The 18,569-nt window shown below is 42.0% G+C and overlaps 2 protein-coding genes across 2 annotated transcripts in view; both read left to right on the top strand.

Annotated features, from left to right (window-relative positions):
• Positions 1–18,569, top strand: part of LOC130656529 (40S ribosomal protein S20-like) — a 75,384-nt gene that overhangs the window by 18,959 nt on the left and 37,856 nt on the right. The gene's annotated exons all lie outside the window — the stretch shown is intronic.
• LOC130656531 (uncharacterized) lies at positions 6,076–7,926 on the top strand. Its single transcript, XM_057459408.1, has one exon. It carries the CDS (start codon positions 6,462–6,464, stop codon positions 7,038–7,040), a length of 579 nt encoding a protein of 192 aa, XP_057315391.1. The 5' UTR covers positions 6,076–6,461; the 3' UTR covers positions 7,041–7,926.

Genomic DNA, 18,569 nt, shown 5'->3' with positions numbered 1-18,569 from the left:
CTTATTCCAACAGCCTGGCATCCAGATAGGATCATCGATTGGTGCTTTTCAGAGGATGAAAAGGTAGACCTTGGACAGTTGTGGGGGTTGTCCTAAAACGTTATCTTATAGCAAGATAATACTACTACTAATAAAGATGAGTTTTAAGACACAAGACATTTGTAATAAGGCTGTTGAAAAGAATCCCTGCATGCTAAGGCATGTACCGGATCAACTCAAGACGCGAGACATGTGTAACAAGGTTGTTGAAAAGAATATATGGCTGCTCATGCATGTCCCCGATCGGTTCAAAACGCAGGAAATGTGTAATGGGGCCGTTGAAAATAATCCCGAAATGCTCCAATATATATCGGATCGTTTCAAGACACAGGACATGTGCAATAAGGCTGTTGAAAAGGATCCCGAGGTACTCGCATATGTGTAACCTATAATAAATGTGTATCAACTGTCAATATAGTTTGAAAAGTATGATTTTCATGACCTTTCTTACCGCCTTCGGTCTCTCCCTACCACTTGTAACCCTAGCATGCGTACAAGATGAGAAGGAAAGGCCTAATGAACAGAGGATTAAGGACTTTGGAGGCTCGCCTTGACATCCTAATAAATGAATGAGCATTGTAACGACTGTGAAAGGGTACTCGGTGTATATGACAAATATACCTGTGGACGTAGGTTTGTGGTAGGTGGTAAAATGTTATGCTGGTACTGCTATCACGAATATATCACATATAATGGGGGTGGTTGCGTATGTACGATGACATGTAATTCTGTGCAATCATTCGAAATATACAATAAACAAGATGCTGAAATTTGAGAACGAATTTGTTAAACCTAATATATTCTACAATTCTGGTGCTACTTTCACAAAAATCGAAGATGTTAAGATAGAATACCTGACAGTATCGGATCCCATGCCTGCCAATGGAGGTAAGGACAAACAATATGTGGTAGGGTACCATACACAGGACCTTGTGGTGGCCTTGAGGGTAAAGACACCTAAAATCTGGTCCCCGAATGGGGTGACTAAGTATAACGCCAATGCGTCACCGGCAATGAGCCCGGATTGTGAGGAATATCCTGATTGGATTGCAAAGTATCGTCAAATATGGTCAAAGGTTGAGGAGTTGATATCAGAGCTATTAACGACAGAGCCTGTAAAAAAGGATCGTTATGTGAATGCTAAGCTTCAATATTACTGGGACGTAATTACCACCAAATTCTATGGTGTGCCCGTACCGTATGATGAGCCCTGCCAAGCCAGCGCTATTCAAGCCTTTTTGTTTTTATACGTACAAGGTAACAACCACTACCCCCAGACACACATCACAGAATGTCGGTATAAAGACTTTAAAAAGGAGTGGTTACTAAGCGAGGACTAGAACCATATATTTTATAGACCCAAAAGGTCTATAAAATATAATACAAATTAAGGCCTATATTCAGGTGGAGACTCTACATAGTGCTTGCATATTGCACAAATTGAAGTCTTCTATAATTTCATCTTTACCCTTGGCAACCAACTGGGCTCTCTCCTGTTCGTTGATAGCATTTACAATCTTGCCTTGCTGATTAGGTCCACAATCGAGTTTAGTTTGGCCTCAGCAAGCAGTCCTATCCCCTCATGTTTTTTGGACTTAACACGCAGCCGTTTAGAGGCGTTCCGGAGACCGGCTTGCCCTATGCCAGCGGCAATCGCGAGTCCCCCCATGGCACAAGCCAAGAGTACCCCCATACCCGAGACCATAGCTCCTATCCCAAGCCCCGACGTGATAACACTCACGCCAAGCAATCCATGGTCGCACATCCTGAACCACGTGTTGTGCATCTTGAATTCTTTCGCCAATCTATTCCGCTCCTTTATTTCATCCCTTAGATATTGTTCTATTTCCTCTATTTTTTTAACCTGAAAATTTGTCACTCATCCAGATCATAGCCTTGTGCGGGTGCACTCGGCAAACTCGGATAAAGTTTGCTGGTATCACTTATCTTTATTCTATCAGCAGATGCATTGTGATGTCAAAAAACGTGACGTTCTTCTCGTGATGGTACACATCTGTCAGCATAAACTCAAGACGGTCTGTAGACCCTTTTAAGGGAAGGTATACAGGGGTGTCAAAGGTCCAGGTCAGCATTTCTCCCCAGGCATTTAACTCCCGGGTGGGATTGTTTCCAGAACCTTGGATTTTTTGCCATCCAATAGGCAGTCGTCTTCATCCAATTTTGGACAAATGAGTCTTAATTTTTGGTATATATCGGTTCTATATATGGTATTGTAGTCACCCTTTGTGTAATATTTTTTTGCAGGTTAATCCTAAAAGCTCTTGCAATTGCCTACCGATCACCACCCTATACCCATCGCCAACACGGAGTCCAGTAGGCATTTTTGAAAACACACAGTTTGATTTTATCTTCCGCCTGGCTATTCACAATGGACGCGATATCCTCGATCCTATACAGGCCATTCATAATCTCAATTCGAGTAACCCTCTGATCAGGCCCCACTTTCCGTATAGTGATATCATTGTTGCTATATAGGTTCAGCCATCCCGGTCTGATACTGATGGAATTCAGTGCTATTCGGGTGTCCTGTCCCAGGTAGTCTTCGAATATGGTAGGTTTATGGATATCAGTGATGTACAGTTGTTTCATCTCCTTTCTTCTAACAAGAAAAGGAATGAATATCTATCAATACAACCATTCGGCAAAGTATAAAAGTAACGGGGGAGAATAGCCGCTTAGTATAACCTATTTGGATCATCAGTACCTGTACGTGAGTACAGACCCCCATATTTCTGTGGTATTCCCCGAGTTTACCAAGTATGCTTTAAAAGTTCCAACAACCCACCTTGATGACCCGGTTCAAGTAGGGTGGAAGGGTCAGGCATTGGGCTATTGGAATATCCAGGTCAATTTCGCCACCCATTGCGCGACTACGGCATTAGGCATATGTGCCAAGCACATGACGGGCTCAGTGCCCCTTATAAACTCTATTTATAAATTCCATGCCTATTAGCACATGCGTCGTGTCCTGGCAAGAATGAAGGCCCCCATGCCCTACGATGATGGCTTCTCACAGTACAAAAATCCCTACTTAACATCCGGGTATGCACAGGTATGCCGTTAGTATGATGCAAGTCCTAATGCCTTGTATAAATTCAAGGCTGTCATGTCCTCATTGACAAATGGTAGATGGTGACCACAAATTGATGAGGACTGGGGTAAGTTTATTATGCCCATAAGTAAAGGCCTGACATCCAAGGCCTGACAAGTTAAGCGAGAGTATCCAGGTTTACGTAGTCCTGTTACTTGGGTCCCAGGTAGGTGCCAAAGCATCCCTAATTGGATCTGATGCGGATAACTACACAGCAAGGCAAATTCTGGTACAGAAATTTGAGGCTATGGTTCAACGTCAGGAGAATTTAAGTCATGATATTACGGAATTCCAAAAAGTACTGTAGTATGCCCGGACTCCCGTAAATTTTGCTGTCATGCACCATGTGCATATGCTGCCCTCCGACATGAATCTGCGTATGGGGAGGATTGTCGGGTATAACAATAATATTTTGATTGCACCTGCAAGTGCGATGATTGGTATCCGGCTTGATCTAAATAATAAGCATGTTGTGCGGCATGCGTCTGCCACATCCTTCAGGCACACTATCAAAACACCCATACATACCCCAAGGCATGCCGGGTCCCCTATACCTCCTATACATGTTCCCAATCATACCATACAGGCTATACCATCCATACCTCCCGGCCCCACAACATAGTCCTCCATACCCGAACAACCCTCACAAAATCAACACGAGGATACCAAGGCCTCATTAATCACCATAGGTGTAGGCATCATACTAGGCTTATTATATGTATAACACGACTAGTCCGGCAGCTCCCGCAATGACGATATACAGATGTTTAGCTGCATATGTAACGATGGTTGACGCTACTCTTAGAAGGAAGGAGACCACTGTACCTATAATACCCGGCAATGCAGCACCTGCTTTACCTGCTAGGTATTTCAGGCTTTTGCACAAACCCTTTTTCACCACCCTCTGCGGTCCCCCCTGCAGCACCTGCTGCCGCACCCTCTCCTCCTGTAACAGCAATAACAATGGTGGAAATTAGTAGACCTACAGCAGAAACGATGCTTTGCTATGGTTAACCCCTGTTCACGGAAGAGTGTTTTAAGTTTTTCAAGCATGTCATCCCCGGCAATCTTTATCAACTCAGGCTTAGTATTCCGTAGATGCTTAAAAACCTCGGAGGAAATTAGACCATGCCTACCGAGTGCAATATTTTTATCCTTCTTTAATTGATCAATACCTTTCTCCAGCCTGGCAATCTCCTGAGGCATTTTCGCCCCGGCCTTCTGCTTCTTGAGTTTCTCTTTCAATTTACCCTCCTTTGTCCTGATGTCGCTATCATATTTTATAATTTCGACCCTCACCTCCTTCATATTCTTCTTAAGGGTCTCAATTTCGATTTTTAATGATTTCATATCAACCTCAGGGGCATCATCGTCAATGCCTGCAAATGAGGTATCTATACAGCCTTCAACGTCCTGGGCATAATTTTGAATACTATCGATCGTCTCCATCTCCATCACATCAGGCCTTATCAAGGGGTCCTCTCATCATCCTCATCCCTATTCATAAGGACATTAACATCACGGATAAGATTCTGGGCCTCTGTCCTACCACCTTTGTTGGGTGTTTGATATTTATCAAAACCTATTGCCTTCATACGCGCACTACCCAGCCTCTTTTCGAGCTGTCCAATAGTTGGAAAATTACCATCTTCCAACGTTAATGGTACTTCCGCTAGTGATCTTTTCCCCGTCACAACCCTCTTTAATATAAGTTTACCCCTCTCATCCATTCGGAACCTATCGTAATGCATTGCATTGGGCGTCATACCGAGTCCGTCTCTAAGATGTGTATATATGAAATAGCTTGGTCTTTTGCGCCAATCGTCTACGCGCACCTCCCTGCTGTCCCGGCGTTGAAGTACCCGATGTTCCGGGTAATTGCGTTGATTGCTGGGTATCCTCTTTGTCGCCTTTATCATCATGCTTACCAATATCCTCCTCGGGTGTGAATACTGGGTTATCCATTTATTTACAGCCATATAATAAATATATAATGAACGCATATGGTATACTGATGGACCCTTACGCCGAGAGCATACAGCTTCTTGGTATGAAGGGACACCGGCAAAGAGTCCAGATTTCCCATACCCCATCAACCATTGACCAGAAAGAAGATCTGTATGTCGACATTCCAAATATGCCACCACGTACGATCGCATCGAATATAGGGAAAGGTCTGGTAAAAAATCTACGCATTACTCTAAATAACAAGGAGGTTCAAAGTATCTCTGATTACAATATCCTGGCATTGTATAGGGACATCTCGCTATCCAAGTTTGAGCGCAACAATAACCTTATATTAGAGGGTATCAATCCCAACGACGGAACGATCAGGGCCCTACAGGTCAAGGCAACCGGTCATGTGGGAGCCTATGGGAACACCTTCTGTATACCCATAGGAAAAATGTTCGAGTTGACACGGGATATGCCGTTATATCCGGCAGGCCTGTACGACAGATTGCAATTCATCATCAATTTCGCGCCCTACAGCGACGTCATCAAGGATGCAGAGACGGCAGCCATGGGGAGCACGAGAGCCAAAGCAGCTGATGCTACGTATAAAATTAGTAATATCAGACTAGAATTTGATAAGATTACTAATGAAGGCCTGGCAAATGCGATGATGTCAAGATATTCGAGGCTTGCCCTGCCTTATGAAAGAGTACTCAGGATGAAGGTACTTACCATGAAGAAATCCGATACTAGCTATAACCTCCAGATCGACTCACCATCAAAATCGTTCAAGGGCGTACTGCTACTGTTTTTAGACCCTGAAAAAATGAAGCCCTATGCCGGTGTTAACGAAACGTTGTACAACCCTAAAATCGAGAAGATTAGCGTCACTGTCGAGGGGGAGCTCAACGAGCTTTATAGCTATGCCATGCTTCCCAAGGATCATCTGGAACAGATCGTCCATATCTTTGGCAGACGCGGAACTCCAATGTAACCATCGGAAAGTTTTTTAATAAAAGGTATGCCCTGTTTGTGGACTTTCGGAGCTCCCCCAATAATGTGCTGCATGGTAGTTGTAGACCACTACAGCGGGTAAGTGATGGCATCACCCTACATATCACCAAGGAAGCCGATGGAACCGGCGAATTCAAATGTTATGTATACCTCCTGATGGATGCGCAGATTAATAACGTGGATGGTAGATTGGATAGGGTGGAGTACTAAATGACCACAACTCGTGTTTGTCCTCCTAGGGCAAAAACGAGTCAATATGGATGGATAATATAAGTGTCAAAAATGTAAACTCTCTTTATCTTTTGAAAATTTTAGGATTAAGTGTAACGGTCAAATAACAAAAATGTGCATCAAGTGCTTGAACGTAGCCAAGGCATCAAAGGAGTGTACAAAATTCCCGCATCAAAGGCAAAGATCCCGCTGCAAGGACTGTGGGGGAGGTGAGATTTGTGAACATGGAAGGCAAAGATCAACGTGTAAGGACTGCGGCGGTAGGGATATATGCAAGCATGAAAGGCGGAGATCACAATGCAAAGAATGTAAGGGTGGAAGCATATGTCATCATCAAAGGTTTAGGTCTCGCTGCAAAGAGTGTGGTGGTGGAAGCATCTGCCCCCATCAAAGGGAGAGGGCATATTGTAAGGAGTGTGGGGTAGACAAATTTGTGAACATCAAAGGTTTAGGTCTCAGTGTAAAGAATGCAGGGGAAGTCAGATTTGCCACCATGAAAAAAGGAGATCCCAATGTAAAAGATGTGGCGGTGGAAGCATTTGCCCCCATCAAAGACAGAGATCCCACTGTAAAGAGTGCAAAGGCAGCCAGATTTGCCATGGGGGTGAAAGCCTATTGCAAAGACTGCAAGGGGAGTCAGTATTGTCACCATGAAAAGCAGAACGATATTGCCCCATTTGCGACCCCCTGACCCCTCATCAAGCTCATAATGTAAGTACCCGAGCTCGCAATGCACTGAAGGGAAACAAGGAGCTCAGTTCACAGGAGTATATTGGGTGCGATATGGCTACGCTGATGGCCCATATCGAGGCTCGGTTTATTGAGGGTATGACCTGGGAAAATTATGGTAAACAGTGGCATATCGATCACAAAATCCCGCTCCGGTATCGAGAAAATGGTGATGCCCCATCGCTTGCAGAGATTGGAAGGAGGTTACACTATACCAACACCCAACCTATGTGGGCAAGCGAAAATATATCCAAGGGCAACCGTTTTGTCTCAGAATAAAATGGCTACTCTTATGATCATGGCGAGTTGCGCGTTAATAAACGCCCTCGCATTTTCTGGATCGAATTATTTATTCAGCAAGCTTGCGGGGCAGAACGCAGGCGTCATGACCGTGCGATAGAAAGGCTTAACGAGGCCCAAGCGGAATAGATACGGAAGAGGCAAAAGAAACTTGACTGGTTCAACGAGGAAAAAGAGAGGCAAATAAAAGCAGGAAAATGTTTGAGGGAGCTTGATGATTCTATGTATCAATTTTATATTTCCTCGGACAAAATAGCCCCACAATTGAAGGACTTTTACACCCCTTCAAAAACCCAACAAGTAAGCTAATGTTCGTACTTGGCTCCTTATCCCTACTAGGGTTCATTGCCTATAAATATCTGTAAGAACGTTTTTAACATGTATATAATAAAGACATGTCAAAAACGCACGTTGTTACCGAAGAAGAGGCCGAAAAGCTTGGCAATATACACTATACCCCAGAAGATTTGTGGGTCGGACGGAAAGCCGTTAGGTTACTCGCAAAGGAGAGTGGTCTCTCCAAAAAGCTAGTCACTCATTGGTTGAGTAGGCAACTCTTATGGTTGAGACACATTCGGGGTCCTAAAAAGATCGATTATCCACACTTTACCATTACTACACCCAACGAGATGCATCAGTTCGATCTGTTATATATGCCCCATTATCGGTTGTATGCCAATACGCACAAGTATATTCTGACAGGCATTGAAGTAGCTTCAAGATACAAAGTAGCAAGACCCTACGCACAAAGAAAGCTAGCGAGGTCGCGGACATAATCAAAGATATTTACAAAGCGGGACCCCTACACTACCCCAAAACCTTCCGGTGTGATAATGGTTTCGGGTTTAAATCCGACGTAACGAAACTACTGGAGGATAAGGGTGTTGAAATTAGGCGGGTCACCACCAAGTACCACCATAAGTTCACAGCCTTTGTTGAAAGCTATAATAAAGTCCTTGCAGAAAGTCTCTTTAAGCCTTAAGATGCGCAGGAGTTGGTCTCTAACGAGACTAGTAGCACCTGGGTCAAGCATCTGTATACCATTGTCAAAAACCTTAACAATACCAAGACTACCATGATTGGTATGAAACCTAACAAAGCGATAAAACTCGATGATGTACCACTTGCAAAAAGCGGGGAATATCCCGGGGAAAAGCCTCTATCCGAGGATGGTTTACACTTGTATCTTCTACAGCCCGGAGAAGAGCATGGTGATGCGAAACGACGTGCCATTGATGCCCGGTGGAGTAGGAAAATGTATAAGTTGGATCGTATTGTGATGGGTAGTCGCATGCTATACTATTTGAAAGATGGTCCCGAAAGGAGTTTTGTTTCGGAAGATGCTTACTCCCGAAAATGTTGAAGTTCCGCTCGATCATGTGAAGGATTGGTAAAGAGTATAATGGGAGGGGTGGGGTGGCACCTCACCCATTTTTGCATATAATTTTTACTACCTGCAGGTAGTAAAAATCATGCCTATTCCGCGAGTTCCAGAAGTCTTTCATGCATATAATTCTTACCAAACCTAAAATGCCTGACTCTCTCCGCGTTACCTCAATACATCCACGTTCTCGAAGCCAGTTGTAATGGACGATCGAATTCGGGCTCTCTGCCAGTACCACGATCTCACCCTTGGTGTAATCAACAAGTTTATTGCGTATTTTTTGTGCTACATATCCCTGTTGTCCACAGATCGCAACGTATGGGCAGGGATCATCATTATTCTTTTGAATTATTACCATACTGTTATGGTAATAATGGTAATAATTCAATAATAAATGCTTCAGCTGCTCAATCTCATCCCCCAAAACCATAAGTTGGCTATCTCTGTCCTTAATTTCATCATTGAGGAAGGCAAGGGTCCCATCCTTCTCAATAATGGTTTCCTGCAATTTTTCCACCAATTCCCGGCCAGCCATTTTGTCAATGCCACAGCCTTGGGCTTTCTCGATCTTACGGTAATTTCGAGGGCTCCGTCCAACGTGACGAATATATCATGGGGATTTATCCCTCCTCTTAGTGTACCTGACCGGGTGTAGTCACCGACTACACACGGTATACCCTCTATTTCTCCCCTTGATGTTGTCATATGACGATCAAGGCCATACTGCGTAGCATTTGGGATCATAGAAATCTTTCTAGGTCTGCCCTTTTAAACAAGGGTTGATTTTGTTTATCGAACAAGGTCTCAATGGCTCCCACAGGGCTTTGCGATACCTTTCAACAAGCCTTGCCTTCTCCGGTTCCCCCATTGCGGGGGAACCGATAATATACAGTGGTATAATGTTGTATGTGAGTAGATCATACAGGATGATAAAGTTTTCATCCTGTTGAACACCCTGAATTTCTGCATCAATGGCAATGGGGCCTATTTCAACGTCTTCGATGTCCCTATTTTTTGGAGTCGCCCGGCTTTTTTGGCTTTATCAAGGCAATCTATGCAACTTTTCGTTCGACTATTACCCCTAATTTTAAAATTGTGTAGCGCTAATATTTGTTTGCAGATCCTACAACATTTGATGTCCATTTGTTATGACATACTGTGCCCTCCGTAATGCATTGGTGACCTCGGCAAGCGTTGGGCGATTAAAAGTTTCATCGTATCTGAATCGTAACTTGTTATTGACATGCCTTTCAAAGTTCTCCCACGTGTAGCCCTCATTAAACTGGGCTTGAATATGGTCCTGTAGGAGAATTATTAGTTCATATAAGGGTTGCATATAGATGCGACGTTTGGCATTGCCTTTTGATACCCTCCTGAGATCAAGGCATTTGATGCATGTTTTTGTCAGCTGCCCTTTACCCTTTGACTTGAACTGGTTCAAGGGGAGGGATTTTAGACATTTAGGACACTGCTTGGGCTCTTCCATATTTTCTATATCTCTCCTGGAGATATAGAAATTTCAACGGGCGGTCTATTTCGGAGATATTAACGATTTTTTGTACCAACCTTGTTTTATCACATATTAGTCGAATAGAATTGCCGCACTCATATACCCGGCTAGTTGAAGACCATCTTCCAAGTTCATTTTAGTCCTAGGCCTGGAGACCCCTAGGGCCTTTTTTCCTCCCATAGCGATCAGAATTGTATAGGATACCAGCCTGGCAGACTCCCATAAGGTATCGATTATCATGGTTTCCTTAGGTCCCATGTTTTCATCATGTTTGTTTGTTGCCATTTATTAGGTGTCATTTTTTAGAAAAATTCATTGCATGCTTGGGATAGGCTGGGTTTTGCCCTGTTGGGGCTCCGGATTAGCCGCCGGCTTGTTGGGTTCATTTTTGCTAAGCATATACCAGGCACCCACCCCCACAGCAATCACGGCTATCGCTCCAACTCCATAGATGTGGACACTGCCCATTGACTTGCTAGAACCTGCCGCAGGTTCCTTATCATCCTGTGAAGGTTCTTTGCCTACGTTCTTCTGTAAGTTAGCCTTGTTCTTTCGGTTCCATTCGGTAGGTCTCTTGCCGGCTGCTACACGACCCCCATTCTTCTTTGTTATAACTCTCTCCTCTTTTTGTTCTTCTTCACTCATTTATTCTTATGGTGACGTCTCCTCCGTCGTATCCGCCTCCTTCGCCGCATTCTCTTTCTTTTTACCCATGTGCCGGGATGTGTGCCCGGCAATTAAAATAGGCGCAAGATACCTGCCGAATTTACAGTAGACCAGTATGCATAAGTTCGCGAAGGAGTCTTTAATAATAGGGTCATCCTCAATATCTCTCCTTAGCTCCTTAACGCTGTCTATATCCACAAAATTCCCTATCATGCTGGCATACAGGTTTATGGCATTGGTTGACAGTGCTTTTGCAGTCTTTTCTCTCTTCTTCTGAAGTTCCCGCTGTACATACTCTGTATGTACCTTGTCGATAGCCTCGTCAGGGGCCTTGTCGACAAAGCTTTCTGTGCAATTTTTGGGCAGGAGATGCCCTTTTCCTTTGCGTAGGGCCTCCCTCAAAGCCTGGCATCTATCGATGGGCTTCTCAATATTTTCATTTTCTGCGGAGGCATTGTGGAATACTTGTGCAGTGTCGGACATTCCTTTTATTATACGTCCATATCGAAAAAGTATGTAGGCAATCAGGGCATATGGAAGTTGTATGGCTATATACAGACAGGCCTCCATTTTATTCCTCCGTAGACGCTAGGCGGTAATGGCCTCTGGCAAGTATTGTAGTCTGGTCCGGTTGTATGAGCCATTTGTCGTCTGCCCTGTTTAATGCTAACTTCGATACCTCTTGTGTGTATACCTTATGGTTCTTATTTTGGGACTTGGGTTTTGCATATATCATCCATATACTCATAGGGGTACACGCCTTTTTGAAGCATCAGTCTAAAGGTATCATCTTTGTCGATGAATTTGCCCATGGATGGTACGTTTGCCTTTACCCGGTCCATGTCAAACTGCTTCGTGGTATTCGAGTTGCAATTTTTACACCAAAATCTTGCCTCTTATGAGGCGTCTATGCCATGGAATTCTAGACAGGTATCTGCACACTGCTGACATTTCATACCGGCGGCGTTTGTTCCAATGAGGTTACTTGCTAATTTGTGCAGGCTTGAGGTCACAAAATCGATAACTATCGATAAACCTAATCTCAATCTTCTTATACTTCTCGCCATCAACATATCCCATGCCCCAAGAGGTACCTTGATTTTCACGTTGAAAGTTATATATTTCTCCGTGTTTTCGGCAATACAGCCAATGTCCTGAGTATCATATTTTTCACCCAGTTCTCTTATAAACAGATAGGCATCATACCCCGAAACGTTGTGGAATATCACGGGTATATGGCTAAGCATCTTATATTTGAGATTACAGCTATTATGCGCCGCACCCCTATATAACCCGGTATAGTGGCAATGGTTCCTGACCTTACGGTTATTCTTGCCGTCATCGAAGGGCTTTAGACAGATATGGCATTTCGATGCATCGTTGTGCTCCCTTTTTAGGATCTCTGTTAGGTGTTTCATGTCCTGCTGCGGGTATGTATTATAGAAACGTTTCACTTCATCCTCCAGATGGTTGACAAAGCCGGTGACGCAGTCCTTGCCGCGGTACACCGTTAGGGGATCTGGTACATCCCCATAGGCAAATGTGCTATAGGTACACCATCCAGATGGTACGTGCTTGCTCAGCTTTTCAGTCTTGGTCTCTCTGGCATCCTCTTCCATTGGTATTAATAAGCTTTCAAAATCGGCATATATTGCAAAGGGTGACTTAAATTGCATCTGGCCATCTCTGTATATTAACCATTTTTCTGACTCTCCTGGCATTGTAATTTTAACGGTCTCGTGGTCTATGCAATACCTATAATGCTTATCCCTCGATTCTTTGTGGGTCTTTTTCAATCTCCTCATGATGCAGGGATGCTATGACAGCCCATTTGAAGCACTCCTCATCTTCATTTTTTGGATTAATAATTGCCTTTTTCGAAGCTATCCATTTAGGTAGTTTGATATACGATGAGCCTCTTGTTAGTTTCAATTAATGGAAGTCTGCATCAAGGTGTAGTATTCGAGCGATTGTAAAGCCACTTTTGGGGAATGCCGGGTTTTCAACATATGTTTTAACTTAGGCAAACATCGTATCCAGCATGTCATCTACGTTGCTACCCCGGAATACTGAGGCCATACTACTATGGAAGGCTTTATTCGCCTCCTCATACTCCTTGGTTCCCTCTATTGGCTTCCTCCAATGTATCCATAGAGACAGCTGTATCTTTTCTGACTCCATATCTTCTACCTGCCCCTCAACTAAGGTTTTCACGTTTGGTCGCACCATCCCTATATACCCGTCGACGTCGGCTCCTCCTATACCGGGAATGCGGAAACTTCGGAAGGTTCTATGGTGAGCATGCTTATGTTCCTGGGGGGTAAAATCTTGCCCTGGCTGTTCATGTAGATAGTCCTCGTTAGCCTCCTGTTCGACTTCATCATGCAGCGTAGGTCTTGTATTTGCTACCCTGCGATAGAGTCCCATAACAGTACGTTTGAATTTTGCATAATTACTCATGACCCCTTCTTTTATAGGCTTTGAAACAGCATCAACTAGCCAGTTGTACCATTCCTGCATCTTGGATTTTACGATTGATCGATTTTTTGACATCTCTTGCTTCTCGAAGACGTCCATAGCCTCCGGCGTTTGTAGTATGGTTACAGGTCTTGCGGGCTTTCGTTGTCTGGCCCTTTTGGGTGGCCTCTGTGGTACATCCAATAAGCTAATTAATTCAGCTTTACATAGTCTATAATACCCTGTTAATCCACGACTTTTTGCAATATCACGTAATTGTTTGACTGTATGTGATTATATTCTCTCTTTATTACATAGAATTTTTGCATTGTCGGAAGATTTCATTCTGGTCAAAACTAACGCGGTTATTTCCCTAAGAGGAATTTCCCTATCATACGGCAAACGAGTAAGGGGGTTCGCTGTGACGTGACGGTATTGCGCGCACGCGACTGCGCCAGAAGGATATGTATTCCGTCTGTCTGTTTGTGCGCGAGAAAAGAGTCGTGTTACGGAAACACGAAGCGATATATAAAGGACGGGCGACCTCGTGGGTTTTTCCACGGGCTACCGGCTTCTCTTTAATAATAGCCGTATTCCGTCGTCTGTCTCTGCGCGGATTCCCCGCTGAGTTAACAAATCATGCTACGGAAACACGAATATCAAATGCGATATATTTTTATCCACTTTGTTGCGACGGGTAAATTTAAAGGACAAGCGAACCCGTGGATTTTTCCACGGGATAACGGCTAGTCTCTATAATAATAGCCGTATTCTGTTTGTCTCTGCGCAAGATGGCAACTCAAGTAGAAAGACATACAAAATGCGGTATATAAAGGACGGGCGACCCCGTGGATTTTTCCACGGGTCAACGACTATCTATATAATCTATATAATAATAAGCCAGTTCCGTGTGTCTGTCTGTCACTTTTGCAAAGTGGATTACATTCTTCAAAATTTTCTTTAACAAATTCTATAAAACATCGCCTCTAAAATTGTTCTGTAATTTACCAAACTTTACGATAAAATAGTATTGACGTCAAAGGAAAGTTAATTAAGATTAGTGAAGCCATTACAATGCACTTAAAACTTTGAGGCCAAATAACTTGAAACGAGGTGGTGACGTCAATGTTTTTGCAAACCTGGGTCCCCGAATCCGTTTCGGAATGGACGGTTTGATGACTTCATCAAAAACCTTTAAACCTTGATATCTCTGCAACCGTTTGTCAAAGATACATGATCATATACATTTTCTTGATCAGCATTTCAAGATCTATACGATGAAGGCAACAGGTATACAAATTTCTAAAAAAATATATTTATTTTGTATTTGCACTGCTGACGTCAGCAAAAAAACTAAAACAACCTGTTTTTCCATTGTCCTTCTGCCTAAGTGGATTACTCCACGGGATCTATCGACTAGTCCCTTTAATAATAGCCGTATTCCGCCTGTCTGTTTGTGCGCGAGAAAAAAGTCGTGTTACGGAAACACGAAATGCTAAAGGACGGGTGACCCTGTGGACTTTTCCACGGGTTGACGACTAGTCTCTTCAATAATAGCCGTTGTTCATTTGTCTCTGTACAAAGGGGTACCGCAAGTGGCGGAACAACCAAAATGCGGTATAAAAAGGACGGGCGAACTCATGGATTTTCCACGGTGTCTTTGTCATCAATTCCCTTTGTTTCGTTAGATTTCCGTTGGGTTTTGCGTGCCATCGTGCTGTTCAGCAACCGAGAATGACTGGATCAAAGTGCTACTCTTTCGACCCACGCAACATCCAATTCGTTCCCAAACCGTAGGGAAAATCGCTTTCAACTGTCTGCGTTCAGTCGGAAACTTTTTTCTTTTACTATTTTCCACTTGTTACATCTGGAAATACTCAAACATAAGGAATGCAACTTTTTTTGGAGTAATTGCTCTTGGCTGACATGAACAGTATTTCCGATATAAAGAAAGCTGTAAAAAAAAATCTTTTTCTTTCTTATGATGATTTACCGTAATACAGTAATAAAAGGACACATATTCCCAGCTTTTTTTCTGACTGACAATCTATTCTCAAGAGAATCTTTTATTTAGCAATTTCTTGCTCTGTTTGAAACCGAATGACCGTGCTTAGAAATAAATCTTTCGTCTACATTACTTTCTGCTGCTGCTGAAGCACCTCCTGAACGCAAACTACGCAAGCTGTAATTTCCAGGGAAGTTTGCCTTAAATTTATTTTTAGATATTTCCCTAGCCCGAGCGTAAAATATCCAATTGTTTATGACCTTTATATCCTTCTTTTGTTTTCATCAAACGAGGAGTGAGAAAACATTTTTTATTCGTATAAACTGTCAAGTTTGCAACCTGCATGAATTTTTCCAGCAAGGCAACGGGACAGAAAGTCAATAGGATTCTCGAGATTAAAACATTTTTTCTGTCTCTATACTGGTTGTTTTTTGCTTGCTGTACAAATCAGTGTCTGATATAACGTGTTTTAACTGAAAACTTGAACAAAAGGGATGATAGGTGAAAGAAATCCATTAATATGATGACCCAATCTGATGCCGTAAAAAAGCAGTTGTTAATGCTTCCTTTTTGTTCGAAGTCTTCAAGACGTGGTTAAAAAAATTGCAATGTAAAAGAGTCTGCAAGCAAGTTTTTCCTCTCGTTTTTTGTCCTTACTACACCATGTCAACCATAAGTTCCAGGCTTTGTCGTACTTTTTTGTTCTTGACTCAGCACGAGCCACTCTGATAACGTTAGGTTAAGTTAGCTAGTTGTTTGATATCATCATTTTTAGTCACATTGTGTTTTTCCTATAGTGATATTGAAAAGCAATTTTAAAGAAAGAAGAAAAAGATTCCGATCTTATTTCTCTCCACGGATGAGAACGTTTTTCTTTACGTCAGCTCGAAAGTCCTCCCTCAAAAAAGTTCTTAAAATCTTACAAAAAATGTCGAATGTCAAATCGCATTAATTCCTCGCCACAAAACCTCACAAGAAATACAAAAATCTAGTCCGTAGCCCGTGAAAAAATCCATGAGTTCGGCTGCCCTTTTTATGCCGCATTGCGTGCAGCAATGTGGTATAAAAATCTATCTTTATACATTATTTTGCTCAGAATTTCCAACTCTACACAATAGACGCAACATGAAAACAAGGTTCTAAATTATTTTATTGGTGGATGGGTTGTTGACGTCATTAAAATTCAAATGACGCATTTTTTTTTATTTTTATCTGGTCTCAGTGGATCTTTCCACGGGCTTTATCGGCTAGATTAATATAAGATATTGACGTTCAATCAATGTTATTCGCATCTCGCCGTAACGTTAGATAGATTAACAATCAGACATAAGTTTTTCGGCGACATCAAAGGAAAATGACGATATCCACTTTGCCTATTACAGACAGACAGACGGACACATTTAGCGTATTATAATAGAGACTAGTCGAAAAGGCCCCGTGGAAAAATCAACTTAGGCAGAGGAAAAATTAAAAAAGGTGCATTTAAATTTTGATGATGTTAACAATGGCTCGGCAAAACCAAAATTTGTATAGCCGTTGCCTTCATCGTATAGATCTTGAAACGCTGATCAAGAAAATGTATAGGATCATGTACTTTTGACCAATGGTTGCAGAGATATTAGGGTTTCAAGGTTTTTGTGATGACGTTATCTATCCGTCCATTTCGAAACGGATTTTGGGGACCCAGGTTTGGGAAAGTTACCTAAATTGGTCCTAAGTGGTCCCTAGTTACCCACGCAGTGAAAAATCATTGACGTCATCACTTCGTTTCCAAGTTATTTGGCCTCAAAGTTTTAGGTGCACTGTACTGGCTTCGTCAATTTAATATAGGATATTTATGGTAAAGTAGCGTTATTGACGTCGTGCCGTAATGTCAGAAAATTTAACAAATTAGACATGCATTTTTCGGCTAAATCAAAGGAAAATAAGTATATCGACTTTGCCTATTACAGATACACAGACACACCTAGCGTATTATTATATAGATAACTAGTCAATAAAGCCCGTGGAATAATCCACTGAGGCAGGATAAAAATGAAAAAGAAACGTCACTTAAATTTTGATGACGTCAGCAACCCATCCACTAATTAAGATTTAGAATTTGTTTTCACGTTGCCTCTATCACAGTGTGTTTGTGAGGGCCAATGCTGACATTACTTTTTCTTACTCTTGCGTATATATATACCTTTTTTGCGATTTACTGAAAAGTGCAATTTTATGAAACTATAAGGACAGAAAAAGAAATCTCAGGCTGAACATCTTGGACTGAAGCAAAATTTCCTCCTTATTTTTAGGTTTGATTTTGGTGTTATAAAGTTTCACATTTAGAAAATCAAGTGTAAATTGTAGCATTGATTTTTTTATATAAAAATTTACCACGATACAAAGTTACCATTTTAACATTTCGTAACCATGTAAATAAATAAGACAGTCGTCAAAGCATTAAAAAAGCTATTACATCGCACTTCTTATTTTGAGCCAAAATAACATGGAAAAGGTGTGATGACATGGGGTGTGATTGCACGATATATTACGATTCTTGTATCCACTAATAGAAGGTTGTAGAACAAGTTAATTACTGATCTAATTTGACCATGCAAAAAGGACTTTGGATTATAATGTGGACTAAAAATAGCTTGCTTTTCGGAAAACTCGAATAAACGGTGCTAATTCGGCCATAGCTAATCTCGCGATGTTTCGTAACATATATTACATAACCCTTGATAAATCATGTGCTTCACTGGAGATTATGTGCTTCACTGGAGATTATGTGGTTTACTGGAGATTATGTGGTTTTGCACACTAAATTGAGGAATATAAAAATTGTAAAAAATGTTTAGAACACCACGGAGAAAATGGAAGCCAAAAAAGGCCTGAAAAGAGCAATAACATTTGAAAGTTGCCGGAAAAATCCACGGGCGGATCTAGGGTTAGGCAGCCTAGACATTTGCCTAATCTCGGCCTACAAAATAAAATATGGCATCTATCAGAAAAAATATTTTTTTATTTTTTCATTTGTTACAAAAAAAGCCGTGAATTTTTTATTTTTTTCCGCTTTGTATTTTTGTGACTTTGTGTTCAAGTTCAGTGTGTTTTTTTAAAAGGTGTTAATTTGTTGAATTTGTTGCACTGTTTATTTCTTTATTGTATTGTTTTTTTGGGGGGTTAT

This window comes from Hydractinia symbiolongicarpus, chromosome 9 (genome assembly GCF_029227915.1).
Source record: "Hydractinia symbiolongicarpus strain clone_291-10 chromosome 9, HSymV2.1, whole genome shotgun sequence".
NCBI lineage: Eukaryota > Metazoa > Cnidaria > Hydrozoa > Anthoathecata > Hydractiniidae > Hydractinia > Hydractinia symbiolongicarpus.
This window is presented reverse-complemented; position numbering and strand designations above follow the sequence as displayed.

Coding starts and splice junctions, on each gene's coding strand:
- LOC130656531 (XM_057459408.1), top strand. CDS start 6,462: ATGTGCATCAAGTGCTTGAACGTAGCCAAGGCATCAAAGGAGTGTACA.